This window comes from Carcharodon carcharias, chromosome 11 (assembly GCF_017639515.1).
Source record: "Carcharodon carcharias isolate sCarCar2 chromosome 11, sCarCar2.pri, whole genome shotgun sequence".
Lineage (NCBI taxonomy): Eukaryota > Metazoa > Chordata > Chondrichthyes > Lamniformes > Lamnidae > Carcharodon > Carcharodon carcharias.
Window position 1 is genome coordinate 68,681,235 of NC_054477.1, and position 16,853 is coordinate 68,698,087.

Consider the following 16,853-nt stretch of genomic DNA (forward strand, 5'->3'; position numbering starts at 1 on the left):
GCTAATTCTTAAAAGAATGAGCCACTCCAGGAGCCTATAGGTTGTACAGAGCCCTCGTACACCTAGGTCTAGGTCATTAACATAAATATATGTGAAGAAAAACAATGGTCCTAGCACCAATTCCACTGTATACCTTCCTCCAATCCAAAAAACAAACTTTTACCACAAATCAGTTTCACTTAGCCAACTTTGCATCCATGCTAGCACTGCCCCATTTTTCCATGATCTTCAACTTTGCTGGCAATTCTATTGTGTGGCACTTTACCAAACAACTTTTCGAAGTCCATGTACACCACATCATCCATGTTAACCTCATCAACCCTCCCGGTTACCTCATCAAGAAACTTAATCAAGTTAGTTAAACATGATTTGGCTTTAACAAATCCTTGCAGGTTTTCCTTAATTAATCCACATTTGTTCAAGCGACTGTTAGTTATGTCTCGGATTAGTATTTCTAAAAGCTTTCCACCACCAAGGTCAAACTGATTGGCTTGTGGTTGCTGCGTTTTTTCCTTGCACCCTCTTTTAAACAAGGGTGTAAACAAGTCCTCTGGCACCATCTTTTATCTAAGGAGGATTGGAAGATTATGGCCAGTGCCTCTGCAATTTCCTTCCTTACTTCCATCAATATTGCTGGATGCATCCCATCTGGTCCTGATGACTTACCCGACTTTTAAGTACCGGCAATGTTTCTCCTCTCAAGATTTTTTAGTTCATCCAGTGTCTCCTCTTTAACTATTACAATACGACGTAGTGGAGTAAAAGCAAGGGACTTTGGCCAACTAATTGGGAGAGGGAAGCATGGTTGGCTTTTGCTATTATTCACAAGAAGGAGTTTGAAACGAAGAAAGGGACAAAGATAGTTTTGATATCTGATTATGTGTCTTAAAGCTGCCTACTGAAAGACTGAGGAGCACGCATCAGGACACGGGCAGAAGACACAATATCCATCTCAGATCACAAGGGAGTACCATGGTTACAAACGATAGTATGTTTTCATGTGATTAGATATCTGCAAATTAGAGTCCATTCTTGAACACAAGACTCATGAAACTGCTTCTGGGAATGACACCTCTGCTAATCTCAAATGAATATCTAAGGCAGACACAAAATTTATTATGCACCATATATTGTGGTATCTATAAAGCATAACTGAATAAAGCATTACATTATTTTCCTATCAATTCAGATGCATATCTAGTGCACACGTGAACTTAACAAAAGACCGAGTACATGCAAATGAATTTCTGAAATTCATTTTGAGACTGACTGGTACAGTTAACTTGATCTATAACATTTGCAGCAAACTTTAAAAATGGTATTTATAATCATGTTCAAATCTAAATAATTAGATAAGGAGTTATCAATAGTACATATACATTGCCGATTAAGAAAGCAGCATTTTATAAAATGAACACTTAATAGTTGAACCATAAGCTTAAGAATTTAGGTTTATTAAACAATCATATATTTACTATTCAAAAAGCTTTTAATTCCAATTCCTGTAAAAGGCTGGTTGAAACATTGTACTTGCATTTTGCACCAAGTGCTGAGTTCCCAAAGATCACCTTTCTAGGTGTTGCCGGGTTTGTACATCATAAGGAACCTGTGAATACTCTGCATTTTAGGTAACATTTAGGAAAAGAAAAGTATAATATGCCAATTAACTGATCCACTGGGAATTCCTGGCTTATTATTCTGAGCCATAATGTGGAAAATGCTACAGTTTATAAATACTTACTTGACTCCATTGTCATCTGTAGGATGATGTCAACAGCACTGTACAGCAGACTTTTACTCGAAGGTTTCAAGTAACGAAGAATAATCTGCATTGCTTGGTACTCCAAGAACATAGCTTTGCCTTCATCTGTCTTCAGATCGTTAAGAAGAATGTCAAACGCTTGAGCCAGGTAATCCACTAGCAATGGGAAGCATGTTAATTAAAAATATTTCTTGTGAATGTGAATTTCAACATTTCTCATGCCAACTAGACCTATGGCTTGAACAACTTGGGGCCTCTGACATTCCGATTGGGGATAGAATCTCTTAATAGGTCAAAGAGTAACTTATCCTTTTAAAAAAAATACAATTAACTCAGAAAAAAATGGTCCTTATTAGGTGGTCAATCATGTCAGCTGCTTGGGGCTTTTTAAAAAATTAAGACAAGGACTGCAGTAGTTCAAGGAGAAGACCCACCAGCATCTTCTCAAGGCGAAAAGGGAAGAACCTACTATACTAAACCACTCCAGTGCCATTCTCAGTGTGGTAGATTTATATAAACCAATCTGTGTTTGGGAAGCTCATTTGTATAGTTGTTCATGATGTCATTAAGTTCTAAGATAAAAGTTTGCAGTGAGTGCCAAGTTCAGAAATCAGGTCATAAATGAGAGGTGCTAAAAGCAACACTTTCCTTTCAGCAACAAAGAAAGTTTACTCTTGGCATTCCTTGAGTTGCTGTTGCATATATCCAGTGTGATTGATGAAAGACTCTTGGCATTAATTCTTTGCATTACTAGAGGCATCGCTGGCTGAAACTCCTGGAAAAACCAGCAACATTTCTAAACACTTACCCAAACTAAAGCAAAGACTCGACTGACCTGCTTCCTAACATGATTTTGGGTTGGAGTGTAAATGAGGCAGGAACCCAGATGGCCTGAATGGCACTCTAATTTTGTCTTTAGTCCTCCCTGCCTCAATTTCACTTTCCCTTCACACCAAAATTTTGGGTTAGTAAGGCAACAAAGACATGATGGCTCTCACAATGCTCATTTTCAAAATAAATAATCTGAAGGTTGGTAATCATTTATCAAATTTGTTGAGAACATAATGTCCATGTTACTGATGTGATACTTAAACATTAGTACATAAGGTGACCCAAAACATTAACCTGCTTTTGTCTTTCAACAATGTTGATAGAACAGTTGTGCATTTTCTGCATTTCTATTTTTGTGTCAGCGGAGATTGGGATGCTTCAGCTGACCAACCGTTTACAGGCTGACTTATTCTTGATGTTGATCAACATTTAGTAAATGCTTTTTATTTAACCAATTTTCTTCAGAATAAGTTGAAAACACTTTTCTCCCTTCCCATTCTACACATTGAATAAGAAACCAGCAGACAAGCTGCTCTAGAGTCTCTCGTCAATCATACAAGGACAAATGCAACAACTACTCAAGGAATTCTAAGAGCAATTTTCTCTTCTGCTGAAGGGAAAGTGTTGGCTTTAGCCAACATGGACAACACTCAGGCTTGAACTGATAAATAGCAAGTTACATTCATGCCACACAAGTGCCGGGCAATGAATACCTCCAGCAAGACAGAATCCAACCATCTCTCCTTGTCATTTAATAGTGTTACCATCGCTGAATGCCAACTATCAACATCCTTGGGGTTACCATTGACCAGAAACTGTATTGGACCAGCCATATAAATACTGTGGCTACAAGAGCAGGTCAGAGGCTAGGAATTCAGTGGCAAGTAACTCTCCTTCTGAATCCCCAAAGCCTGTCCCCCATCTAAAAAGCACAAGTCAGGAGTGTGTTGGAATACACTCCACTTACCTGGATGAGCGCAACTCCAGCACCACTTGAGAAGCTCAACACCATCAAGGACATAAGCAGCCCTCTTGATTTACATCCCATCCACCGCCTTCAACATTCACTCCCTTCATCACTAGTGCACAGCGGCAGCAGTGTGTACCATCTACAAGGTGTACGGCAGGATCTAACCTTCAGCTGCAGCTTCCAAACTCGATACCTCTACCACCTAAAAAGGATAAAGGAAGTAGATGCATGGGAACACCACAGCCTGCAAGTTCCCCTCCAAGCCACACACCATCCTGACTTGGAACTATATCACCATTCCTTCACTGTCACTGGGTCAAAATCCTGGAACTCCCTTCCTAACAGCGCTGTAGATGTACCGACACCACAGGCTGCAGCGGTTCAAGAAGGCGGCTCACCACCACCTTCTCAAAGGCAATTAGGGATGGGAACTAAATGCTGGTCTAGCCAGCAATGCCCACACTCAGTGAAAAAATAAAAAAATGCCTTTCATTTATGACCTGACTTGTGAGTCTTGCACTTCATGACACCATAAACAACAATGCAAGTAGTCTTCCCACATACAGATAATTTTGCATAAATCCATCGCACTGTAAAAGGTACAGGAGTGGTTTGGGATATAGCTAATTGGCTCTTCCCTTTTTGTCCCGAAAAGATGCTGGTGGGCCTTCTCCTTGAACTACTGCAGTCCTTGTGGTGATGGTGCCTCCACAATGGTGTTAAGTGTAGGTAGAAAATTACAGTATATTGATGACAAAAGGAATGAAGCTACAGTAAAATGTTTTTGTTATCTGGCATGCTCCAGGAATGGATGGTGCCTGTTAATTAAAAAGGCCAGTTACAGTGGAGTTACATTACTCAGGACACAAGCTGCTGCTCTGTCTTTGAGTGGTTGAGGGGAGAGGGGAAGTAGCTAGGTCCCAGCACAGCCGGACATCACGGTAAAACTACAACCAAATAGATCACTACTACAGCTGACGACAAGCTGAACAGAAACTCTCATTGGTTTGGATAAACAGCTCTGAGCGCAAAATCCACATGCTCACTCTGAGTGGATTTGACGGTAAAATGTCATGTGAACAAATGCACTTGTTATTAAAATATAAAATGCATATTATATTATTATAGTGCGCCCAGGGATGAGAAATTTCCACCAAATGGTGGGTTTTTGACATTAGGATTTTGGAAGTCTGCCATTTGACTCTTCATTTCCAACATTCAGACTGACTTTAAAAAAATCGAGGTGTCAGTTTCACTGACAGTTGCTCCAAGTGTAAACTGCTACTTCCGACCTTTGAGCAGTTTTGTGACCATTTTTGAAAAATCGGAAGTGACAGGAATTGGGGATATCAGAAATCCCGGTTAATGGAGCATTCCGTTTGGTACAGTGCCGGATAGTAAAAAGTTTACTATATATTGATTTTGCTGGGGATTAGGGCATTGCAAGTGCAGACAAGGAACTGCTTCAGCAAATCAACAGTTGCATAAATTTCTAGTCCAACAAGCAAAGAGGATGGATGGGTTTGGTTCTGGAAAACGAAGGGGGACAAAATAGTTGATATGAGAACAGAAAGATTGGAAAATAGCAAGGACAACATTATTGGCTCAGTGCAAGGACAGAAAAGGATAATGAAGATTAAATTGCTGGGCTGGAAGCCAGTAAAGTTTAGCAGCATATGTTTTTGGCCCAAATTAACCAGGTAAAAAGTTAATAAACAGGTCAATGGATCAGCAGTGGAAAATCTTCAAATGTGAGATGTAAGAGTACAAAATAAATATATTCTTCTAAGGGAATAAAGGGGTGGATCAAAATCTAGTGTTCCAAGGGGAAATTAAAACTAAACTGAAACTTTGAAAGGAAACATATGATGAAAAAGTGCTAATGATGCCAAAGAAAATCATGAGGAATATAGAAAGTACAGTGCAGAGATAAAAAGGGATTAGAAGAGCTGAAAGGAAATATGAGAAAATTCTAGCAGATAAAAGGAAATAGGGCTCTTTAAGCATATAAAACTAAAAGAAAAGTTAAGGAGTGTACAATTGCTCAGGAATGAAGCAGGAAGTCTAATCATGGCAGATGAAGATGCAACAGAAATATTAAATAAATATTTTTAAAAGTTTTTTTTTAAACAAATGATAATGCCTCAGACTCCTTTTTTAAGATCTCCCTTAAAATCCAAATCTTTGACCATGGACTGTCATTTCTCTTTTCTTGGTTCAGTGCTTGTTTCTCTTGCACATCTACAAAATGGCTTGTGGTGTTTTTCTAAGTTAAAGGCAATGTATAGAGACAAGCAGCTGTTGTTATAATTCCTTGAATGTGCAGGTAGATAAAACCATAAAAAAGGCCAATAGCATTTTAAATATAATAATGAGGAACACTAAGTATAAAAGTAAAATAATACATTTGCACAGATGTTGGTTAGGCCACAATTAAAGTAAAACATTCAGTTTTGGGCATCCTACTATGGAAAAGACAGTAAAGTCATGAAGCATGTTCAATGTACATTCATCAGTATAATGCCAGAAATGGGAAACTATAGTTATTAAGAGAGACTTGAGGTACTGGGGCTATTTTCACTGGAGCAGAGATTAAGAGGAGGTTTAAAAGAGGTTTATAAATTATGAAGAATTTTAATAGGGTGAATAATTTGGTTGGGGAGTCAGTAATTAAAGATCATCAATTTAAAACTGTCACTAAAAGAGAACGAGAAGATGGGCTGGGAGAAATTTCTTAACACAGCAGGTGGTTAGAGCACAAAACACTTTTCCCACAGGGACTGATTGTGGCAGAGACCATTGCAATTTTAAAGAGAAAATGTAATATATACTTGAATCAGAGTAAGATCTATATTTATGTGGAAAGGTTTGGAATTTGTTTTGGATTACTCATGCAAACAGCTCTCACGGATACGATGTCCATCCAAACCTTTGTGGTTCCAAGTGAAATTTTTGCTAATATATTCTAAATATTGAATTTAAATTACTTTTTAAGAGTTGTACGTTAAAAACAATGAGTCAGATCCTGAACTTCTAGTACTGTCTCTGGATTATGGATCTTCCAGTTGTACCTGAAGCAAGACAGAATCTGTGTTTTGGTTCACAGATCTCTTAGCAAGAAATAAAAATAAATCAAATTCTTTTCTAGTTAAAAGTTTCCGCGCACCTTGTGTAATTGTTTTGAGGATGCTGAGGGCTGATAAAAATCGGACATTAAGATCAGAGCTCCTGAAGAAAGCAGATGCCTTAGGTTTAGTTTCTGCAACTGACTCCAAAGGACTCTCCTGCACTATCTGGGTCACAGATCCTCGGAACAGTTCTTCTCCTAGTCTTCGCATCGTTGAAGTAATCATGGTCTTCTAGAGTAAAGTTTCAATTATTACAAATCACTGCTACAAATTTTAAACATTCAACAATCCAGTATTATTGTTAGTAACTATATATACTTATTGGCTTTTTAAATTGAAAGTAGTAAATAAAAGTGTTCAGATTTATTAAATAGAACGAACTATACTAATTATTCAATCCACACCCATTCTATGATAGAAAACATTTTTATAACATCAGATCAAACGTAATGTGTTTGCGCTAGCAAACTCTCATTGGAAGAAATGTTTGCAGCATAATTCCCTTTCCACAGTAACACAGGAACAGGAGCAGGCCATTTAACCATATTACGAATTCAACGAATTCATGGCTGATCTGTGACATAACTCCATATGCCTTTGCCCAATATCCCTTAATACCTTTGGATAACAAAAATCTATTAATCTGAAGCTTAAAATTTACAATTGATCTAGCTTCAATTGCCGCTTGTGAAAGAAAGTTCCAAATTTGTACCACCCTTTGTAGAAGTGTTTCTTATTTTCATTCCTGAAAGATATGACTCTAATTTTTATGCTAATCACCTAAGCAATATTCTACCTATGCTGCATGGCTGTGTGGCACCCTACAAGTTCCTGTGCAGGCCATGTACAAATCAGCTCCTTTAAGTGGCTGCACAAAAAAAAACTGTAGAGTCTGCACACGTAAACAAATTGGCCATGCGCTTATCCCTAACCAGCGGAAATAGTTTCCCTCTATCTGTTCTCCTTAATATCTTGATAGCTTCAAACAAATAACTCCTTTAACTCCCTAAATTCCAAGGGATAGAACCCTAGTTTATGTAATCTCTCCTCACAATTTAACCCTTGAAGGTCAGCTATCATTCTGGTAAACCTACTCTGCATATCCTCCAAGGTGTATTTTTCCTAAAATGTGATGCTTAGAACTGCTACAATACTCTAGGGCTTTGTATAGTTCAAATGTGACTTCTAGCCTCTTGTATTCTAATCCTTTAGATATAAAGGCCAGAATTCCATTAGCTTTTTTGATTATTATCTGTACCTGTTCATGACATTTTAATGATTTATGTACCTGGAGGTCCAAGTTCCTTTGAGCATCCACTCATTCTAGTTTTCACCATTTAGAAAGTACCCTGTTCTATTCTTTTTAGATCCAAAGTGGATGATCTTACATATGCCTCCTTTGAAATGTTGTCATAGTTTTGCTCACTCGCTTAATCGATCAACATCTTTTTGTAACTTCATGCTTCCATCTACATTGCTTACAATGTTACTTATCTTTGTGCCATTGGCAAATCAGGATATTTGGTTTCTATCCATCATATAAGTTGTTAAAAAGTATGTTGAATAATTGAAGTGCCAACACAGATCCTTGCTGCACAGAACAAGTCACATCCTGCTAATTAGAATATCTGCCCATCATACCTATCTCCTTCTCCTTCCCCTCAGCCAATTTCCCATAAGACTAATAACTTACCTTCCATGGGCTTCAACTTTAGTTAACAGCCTCTTAAGAGGGGCTTTATCAAATGCCTTATGGGGGCTCATATAAATAATATCCATAGATGTTCTGCTACCTATTACTTTAGTCACCTCTGCTCCAATGTTTTACAGACACATTTCTTAATTCTCTCTCATGGTTTAATTACTTTACATCTTTCAGCTTTCTGTTCACCAGTGGTGTCTAAAGCACAATTTATTCTCTTCCCCATTGTTTGTTTTCAAATTATTATCTATATTACCCTTTTTGCCTCAACCTTCCCTCTCAACTTCATTTAAAGTTTTTGGCTGGATTTTTGGCCTCCATTTGGGCCAGGATTGGAGGTGTGTGGGGCCAAAAATTAGCCTTGCCAGCTGACATGCCAGTTCCCCGGTTCAATCCTGTCTCTGGCCATTTTTGATACACAGATAAGGAGAAAGAACAAAACAAGCTCCAGCAACTTGGCATACTCCAGAAGTTATGGTACTGGGCATCAACAAAAGCATTGCTGGAGATTCTATGGTTACGACTGGGTAAGTCAAAGTTGAACTGGCTGAGAGCCATTCCACATATTACTTAGTGCCTACTCCTGAAATTTCTATGCTTCCAACATCCGCATTGCTCTACATTTCATTTATTAGGACTCATTTTAAACTTAAATGCCTGGCAATACAGATTCTGGATCACACTGGCTCAATGCTAAACTCCTGTTTAGATTAAAATGCACTCCCTTTCTATGGGCTGGATATTATACGCCCCTGCTGGGCATGTTTTTTGGTGGTGGAGCAAATAAAATAGGGCGGGTGTCAACCCCCCCACCTTCCCACTCACTCTCATAATTTTTAAGTTGGTGGGCACTGAAATTGGCAGCCTGCCATATATAAGTAAATAATCAAGGGTCAATTGAGCTTGTTAACAAGCCAATTGACCCAGATAATATGCTTCCCACGCCATAACATGGTTGGCGTGGCCAGTTGGATGGCAGTGGAAAGACTGTTTAAAAAAAAACTTTTTAAAAGGGCAGGAAGGAAGGGGGGGATACTATCTTCAGGGGGAAGGAGGGTGGGGGGGGGGGGGTTGCCCTTTGTGTAATGGGGAGGCAGTCCCCGCTAAGTTAGTACCCCGCCCCCCCATTCTTCCTACCTGCCTGTTTGCCAAAACCCACCACACCCTGCCCTCCAGCCTCCCTCCCCAAACTGCCCAAACCCTCCCCGCCCAATACCCTGGACTTATCTTGCTCCGAGATCCATTGCACCTTCTTCTTCAGCCTGCTTCCAGTCCTGGCAGCGCTCTTGGCACTGCTGGGACGGCTGGAGATATGGGCCAATCTGATTGCCCACAGTGCATTATGGCTGTGGGGCAGAGTGGTGTGGAGAAAGTTGGCTCCATGCCAGGTTTGCTTCCAGGTTGGAGAGCCATTCGCCCTGTCGTATGTAGCCATATCTCAGCAAAAGCTCTCAATTAGCCTCTCACTCAGTTGGCCCCAAACATATATATGGTTTTCAGAATTCAAGTTTATTGAACCTACTGAAGCCACACTGAATCTCTGAAAAGGGAAGGAAAACATCTTTACACTTACCGGCATTCCTTCTCCGTCTATATGCATTAAAGCCCAGTAAATAAATTTCACCAGCGTGAGCTGCAATTTGATATCCCCAGGTGGCATCAAATGAATTTGTTCTGTGATCATGGGTAAGATCTGAAAGCCATTATATACAGAAGGATAGTTACATCCCAAAAGTATCATCAGGAAAAAAAAACAAACCATTTTTGTCACCAAAGCAATGCGAAACTTAGTGTAGAGCTCCACTTAAAGTACTTTTGAAATCATTTAAGTTAGAATTACAGAATGATAACAACACAAGTGGTCAAGCAGCTCATTGCACCTGTGCCAGGTCTTTGAAAGAGCTGTCCAATTAGTCCCATTATCTGTAGCCCTGCAAATTTTCCCTTAAGTATTTATCCAATTCCCTTTGAAGGTCATTATTGAATCTGCTTCCACCGCCCTTTCATGTAGTGCAACTGAGATCATAACAACTAGCTACATAAGCTCTGCTTCCCTCGAAGCACCCAGTTCTTTTGTCAGCTGCCATATGCTTGTGGCCTCCAGTTATCAACTATTCTGCCTCTGGACTCTGTTTCTGCTTATTTACTCCATCAAAATCCATCATGATTTTGAACACCTATACTAAATCTTCTCTTAACCTTCTCTGCTGTGAGTAGAGCAACCCCAGTTTCGCGAGTCTCTACATAACTAAAGTTTTTCATTCAGTCAAGTAAATCTCCTCTGTACCCTAACTAAGGCTTTGACAGCTTTGTAAAGGTGCACAGAATTGGCCAAAATAGTCCTGTTGGGGTCCAAACAGGATTTTCTGGGGGAGAACCTTCACGTCGACGTGAGGGGGCGGGCCTCGCATGCCGACACATAAATTGACACGTGGTGACGTCGGGCTTGCGTCCCTTTGTCACTGCGCGTCATTCTGATCTTTCGTTCGGCGGGTGCGCGCCTGCCAAACTGTCAAAGGCTTGTTAAGGCCATTAATAAACCAATTTAGGTAATTGACAGGGCTGCTCATCCAACCTTAAGGTTGGCGGGCAGGCGAAGAGCCCAAGCGGCCGTTGTGTTTTTCAGAAAGCCTCATCCATGGGCGGGACGAGGTTTCCTGAAGGTTTTATTAAATAACTTAAAATTTTCACAATTCATAAACATGTCCCAGCTCATGTGACATTGTCACATGAGGGGACATGTCTGAATAATTTTAATCTTTCCTTTTTTTCAAACTTGCAACCTGAACTTAATCTCCCTGACGCAGCTCCGTGCCTCAGGGAGATTTCTGCGCTCTTTCGCATGCATGTGTAAAAAAGTGCAGGTCCCGACTCTCCCTCCTCCCCCCACCCGCATAGGTAGCGCTGAGTTCTACCTGGCGTGTGTCACGCTGGGCGGGCCTTAATTGGCTCATCCACGTAAAATGGTGGTGCGCAGTCATATCGCAGGCAGCGATCGCCTCCATGCCCACTCCTGACCGGCCCACCCAACAGGCAGAAGAACCTGTCCATAAAGTTTCAATATAAGTTCCTTGTTTTAGTACTCTAGGCCTCTGTTTATAAAGTCAAGAATCCTATATGACTTAACATCATTCTCAGCTTGCCCTGACAATTTCAAAAACTTGTTTACTTACATCCCCAAGTCTCTCTGTTTTTGCACTCCCTTAAAATTGCACAATGTAATTTATATTGGTTCTCTTCACTCTCACTACCAAAATGAATCACATTCGCTTGCCTGCGTTAAATTTCACCTGTTATGTGCCTGTCAATTCCACAAGTCCATCAATGTCCGCCTGAAGTCTTTCCCACTGTTTACATTTCTGAGTATCATGTCAGTTGCAATCTTTTGAATGATGCTCTGTATACCCAGGTTGAGGTCCATATATTTTTTATATATGTATATAATAAATATATTATATATGTATATAATAAATACTATATATATATATATATCTATATATATATATATCTATATATATATTCAAAAAGAGCAGTTGTCCCAACACCAACCCCTGGGAAACACTACTGCACTCTTCCCTGTAGTCTGAAAAACAACCATGCACTATTAATTTCTGTCCCTTGCAAAACTAATTAACCAAACAACCACTGCCACTTTAATCCCATAGGTTTCAATGCTGGGATGGATTTTGGGGTAAGCAGGGAAGCGACTGCATTCACTGCTGACCTCAAAGAGTGCTGTTCATAAAGATCTAATTATCTCTGAGACATAGATTTCCTTCCCAACAACAGATTAAATCTGGCATCACGATTTGGGGACCTCCAGGTGTCCAGCAGCAGTGATGTCAGTGAATAAGCAGGCAATCACATTGATGATCCTTCAATTTTAATTTAAATTTTCAGATAGTAAAATAAAAGATTATGGTTGGATTAAGAAAGAAGTTAAAATATCTTAAGTCAAAACTCTATATTTAAGAATATTTTTTAAATATGTAAGTTATCCTGGAGAAGTCTGACATTCCATAAACATGAAATCAGGTTTCAGGGTCAGCGGGGTGCTTGGAAGTAATTATGAACTTAGTAAGGTGTTAAAAACCTAGTTACACTTCATTCAACAAGGTTTAAATTTTTCAAAGCTTTTTACAGCAAGAACGAGCATAAAAGTAGAAAATTTAATCAATTCACTGAATGCTAAGGGACTGCACCCGGTGGGGTGGGGATAATGTGCTCAACAGCACATCATCTAGAGAAGCGCTGATTCACTGACAGCAATGTTTGGTTTTCCGCATTATTCTGCACATGTGCAGGCTTCAGAAGATGCTATCAGTTTTGGTGGAGTAATGTTGGTGGAGGCGGACAGTTTTGCCAATGTTACAGCCACAAAGTCTGACTCTTTGCTAACAAGTCTATAACATAGTACTTCATCAAATGCCTTTGGAAAGTCTATACAACACAACGGTACCATCCTCATCAACCATTTCCCTTATTTTATCAAATAACTCAATCAAGTTAGTAAAACATGTCTTTCCTTTAACACATCATTGCTGGCTTTCATTAATTAAATCATATTTTCCAAGTATCAATTAATTTTGTCCCAATTGCATCATATTCCTGACTTCTGCCTTGTAGATGGTGGACAGACTTTGGGGAGTCAGGAGGTGAGCTATTCATCTCAGAATTCCCAATCTCTGACCTCTAATTGTAGCCATAGTATTCATATAGCTGGTCTAGTTCAGTTTCTGGTCGATGGTAACTCCCAGGGTGTTGATAGTGGGGAATTCAGCAATGATAATACCATTGAATGTCAAGGAAGATGGTTAGATTGTCTCTTATTGGAGATGATTATTGTCTGGCACTTGTGTGGCATGAACATCACATGCCACTTATCAGTCCAAGCCTGAATGTTGTCCAGGGTCTTGTTGCATATGGACAAGAACTGCTACAGTATCTCAGGAGTCACAAACGGTACAGAACACTATGCAATCATCAGACAACATGCCCACTTCTGATCTCATGATGGAGGGAAAGTAATTGATGAAGCAGCAGATGATGGTTGGCCCTTAACACTGCCCAGAAGAACGCCTGCAGCGATGTCCTGGGACTGAGATGATTGGCCTCCAAAAACCATAGCCATCTTCCTTTGTGCTCGGTATGACTCTAGCCAGTGGAGAGTTATTCCTTCTCATTTTCGTTGTCTCCAGTTATGCTAGGGCTCCTTGATGCCACACTCGGTCAAATGCTGCCTTTACATCAAGAATAGTTACTCTCACCTCCCCTCTTTAGTTTGGGTCTTTTGTGCATTTTTGGACCAAGGCTGAAATGAGATCAGGAGCTGAGTGGCCCTGGCAGAACCCAAGCTGAGCATCAGTGAGCATATTGTTGCTGTATAAGTGCTGATTGATAGGATTGTTGTTGACACCTTATATCACTTTGCTAATGATCGAGGGGAGGTTAATGGTGTGGTAATTTGCTGCATTTGATTTGTCATGCTTTTTGTGAACAGGGCATACCTGGGCAATTTTCTATATTGTCAGATAGTCACCAGTCTTGTAGCTGGACTGGAACAGCTTGGCTTGGGGACGTGACCAGTTCTGGAGTACATGTACTATTTCCAGGATGTGGTCAGGGTCCATAGGTTTTGCAGTATCCAGTGCCTTCAGCTGTTTCTTGATTTCAGGTGGTGTGAATCAAATTGGCTGAAGATTGGCATCTGTGATGCTGGGGACCTCAGGAAGAAGCCGAGACAGATCATCTGCTCGGCACTTCTGGCTGAAGACTGTTGCAAATACTTCAGCCTTGCCTTTTGCATTGATGTGTTGGGCCCTCCCATTACTGAGGAAGGGGATATTTGTGGAGGCTCCTCCTTTTGTTAGTTGTTTAATGTCCACCACCATTCTCAACTGGATGGGCAGGGCTGCAGAGCTTTGATATGAACCATTGGTTGTAGAATTGCTTAGCTCTATCTATTGAATGCTGCTTCACTGTTTGGGCTGCAAGTATTCCTGTGTTGTAGCTTCAACAGATTGGCATCTCATTCTTAGGTATGCCTGATGCTGTTCCTGGAATGCTCTCCTGCACTCTTCATTGAACCCAGGGTTGATCCCTTGGCTTGATGATAATGGTAGAGTGAGGGATATGCCAGACCATGAGGTTACAGATTGTGGTTGAATACCCACAGTGCCTCTTGGATGCTCAGCTTTGAGTCAGTAGATTTGAATTTATCTTACTTAGCACAAAGGTAGTGCTGCACAACACACTGAAGGGTATGCTCACTCTGAAGGTGGCACTTTGGCTTCACAAGGACTGTGCAATCGTCATTCCAATCTATGTTGTCATGGACAGATGCTTCAATGACAGGTAGATCAGTAAGGACAAGGTCTAGTAGGTTTTTCCCTCTTGTTGGTTCCCTTGCCACCTGCTGCTAGGCCACTTCAGAGGGCAGTTAAGATTCAACCAAGTTGCTGTGGGTCTGGAGTCAGAGATGGCAGATTTCATTTCATCATACGGATTTTTACAATAATTGACGATAGTTTCATGGCACCATTACTGAGACTAGTTTTCATTGAATTTATTTAAATGTCACCAGCTGCTAGGATTTGAACCCATGTCCCAGGGCATTAGCTTAGGCCTCTGGGTTACAAGTCCAGTGACATTACCACTAATGTCACCATCTCCGATATATCGTGCATTGCCAATGTCTTATGTACCTCGTCTGTATCAAATTTAATCTTATCCAATTTCTCTACTACCTTCTCCTTTACTGTGATATTGGCAGCAAGCTTTTCTTCAGTGAGGACAGATGAAAAGTACTCACTTTGTACCTCAGCCACATCCTCTGCCTCCATAAGAAAATCTCTGCTCTTCTTACTCCGCCCTTCCTCTGATTACCCTTTTACCATTGTTATATGTTTATAAAAGGCTTTTGGTGTTCCATTTTATGTTACCGACTAAACTGTTCTCATACTCACTCTTCTTCAATTCTCTTTGGTACTTTTTATATTCAGCCTGGCTCTTTACTGAATTTAAACAACATTTATCATAAGCCTCCTTTATCTTTTAATTTCCCTATCTTTAATCATCCAGGTAACTTTAGAAGCCTATCACTTCCTCCTCATCTAGTATGAACTCGAGCCAACTCCCACTTGAAAGTCTTCTGTTGCTCATGCATGCTAACCCAAAAAAACATAAATTTTGATCATTTTTTTCAAGGTAATGGATGGTAAGAGGAGAACATTAAGTCACAGGGATAGGGAGGTATCAATGGTAAACTTTGTGGTACTAAGTGTTGAAAAGTTCCTGCCAGATTGGGGAATTGCCTGCATTACAGACATTTTCTAATGTCTAGACATGATTAAATAAACAGGATATGACATTTCAGGCACATATCCAACATCAGACATGGAGTAACTTGGATTTGTCAAATGAATAAGCATTCACATATCTAATACAAGGTTCAATTTAAAAAAAGTCAAATTCCTAATAAACATCTGTGCATGATTCATTAAATATTGTGGTGGATTAAAATTAAATAAAGAGTGAAAATTGCATGTAGCAACAGCATAAAATGCCTTATGTCATGCATTGTTGTTCTGCTGAAAGAGGTTAGTCACACTTTCTGGACTTCCATCTGCATCCATGTAAAATTAGAAATGGACAACAGCCTTGTGCCACTTTCTCTTTCTTCTTGGCGGTCAGGGGTTATTCTCTGAATGACACCTGTTTGGAAACTATAATTTAATTTGTGATTCAGTACATTTACTAATTTGCTGAGTGACCTGCATGTGATATTCTTAAAGACAGAGCAAACAATGCTATGCATGCAAGATATAAGATGGGGAGTAGTTGCTTAACAGGATAGGAATGACAAATTATTTATGCACAAAGCTTAAAAAAGGGGCCTTGATTTTCTCAGTAAAGTGCTGAAATCTAATCAGCTGTTCACATAAGTGAGGTCTATTTGACAGAATACATAGATTTTAAAAAAAGTTAATTTAGTATTAGCAGAAAGATGTTTTATTTTAGTGTTAAAAGGGTTGCAAGGAATAGAAACTGCTCCCTCTTCCCATTAACATTAGGTCCTGTGTAGTAATTGTGATGTTCATACTGACAGCCCAGTAGTACTAATGAAAATGAAATATTTTGTAAAAAAACTGTGGAATGAACATACATGTTTTAACTAACACCTTTTTTATATGAATTTTTATTCAACTCTTCACACAACTCTTAAATGAATTGAAAATATACAGAAATTAGCTGAACTTATGTCAAAAATCATTATAAGACTCACATAAATTGTCTTTTTAAAAAAAAATGATGGGCATGGTCTTTATTCAGTTAAATGAAGAGTAAAGTCAGGGGATTAATTTATTGGTCAGCAGAAAGACTGCGAATATCTAATGCAAAATACACCACCATTAATAATTTTCCATCTGACTCCCACTCTGAGCTGGCTGCCCTCAGCCT

The 16,853-nt window shown here is 39.7% G+C and overlaps 1 protein-coding gene across 8 annotated transcripts in view; it reads right to left on the reverse strand.

Moving 5' to 3' along the window:
- LOC121284253 (coiled-coil domain-containing protein 138-like) overlaps positions 1-16,853 on the reverse strand; it is a 105,449-nt gene that overhangs the window by 23,293 nt on the left and 65,303 nt on the right. For 5 of the 8 annotated variants that reach the window (XM_041199585.1, XM_041199583.1, XM_041199581.1 and 2 more), the window contains 3 exons: positions 9,967-10,086; positions 6,730-6,922; positions 1,742-1,918 (listed from right to left, as the gene is read on the reverse strand). In XM_041199585.1, the coding sequence (XP_041055519.1) occupies positions 1,742-1,918; positions 6,730-6,922; positions 9,967-10,086 (490 nt within the window). Of the gene's footprint in view, positions 1-1,112; positions 1,618-1,741; positions 1,919-6,729; positions 6,923-9,966; positions 10,087-16,853 lie in introns of those variants that run through there. The other 3 variants (XM_041199586.1, XM_041199589.1, XM_041199582.1) reach the window with 3 other exon arrangements.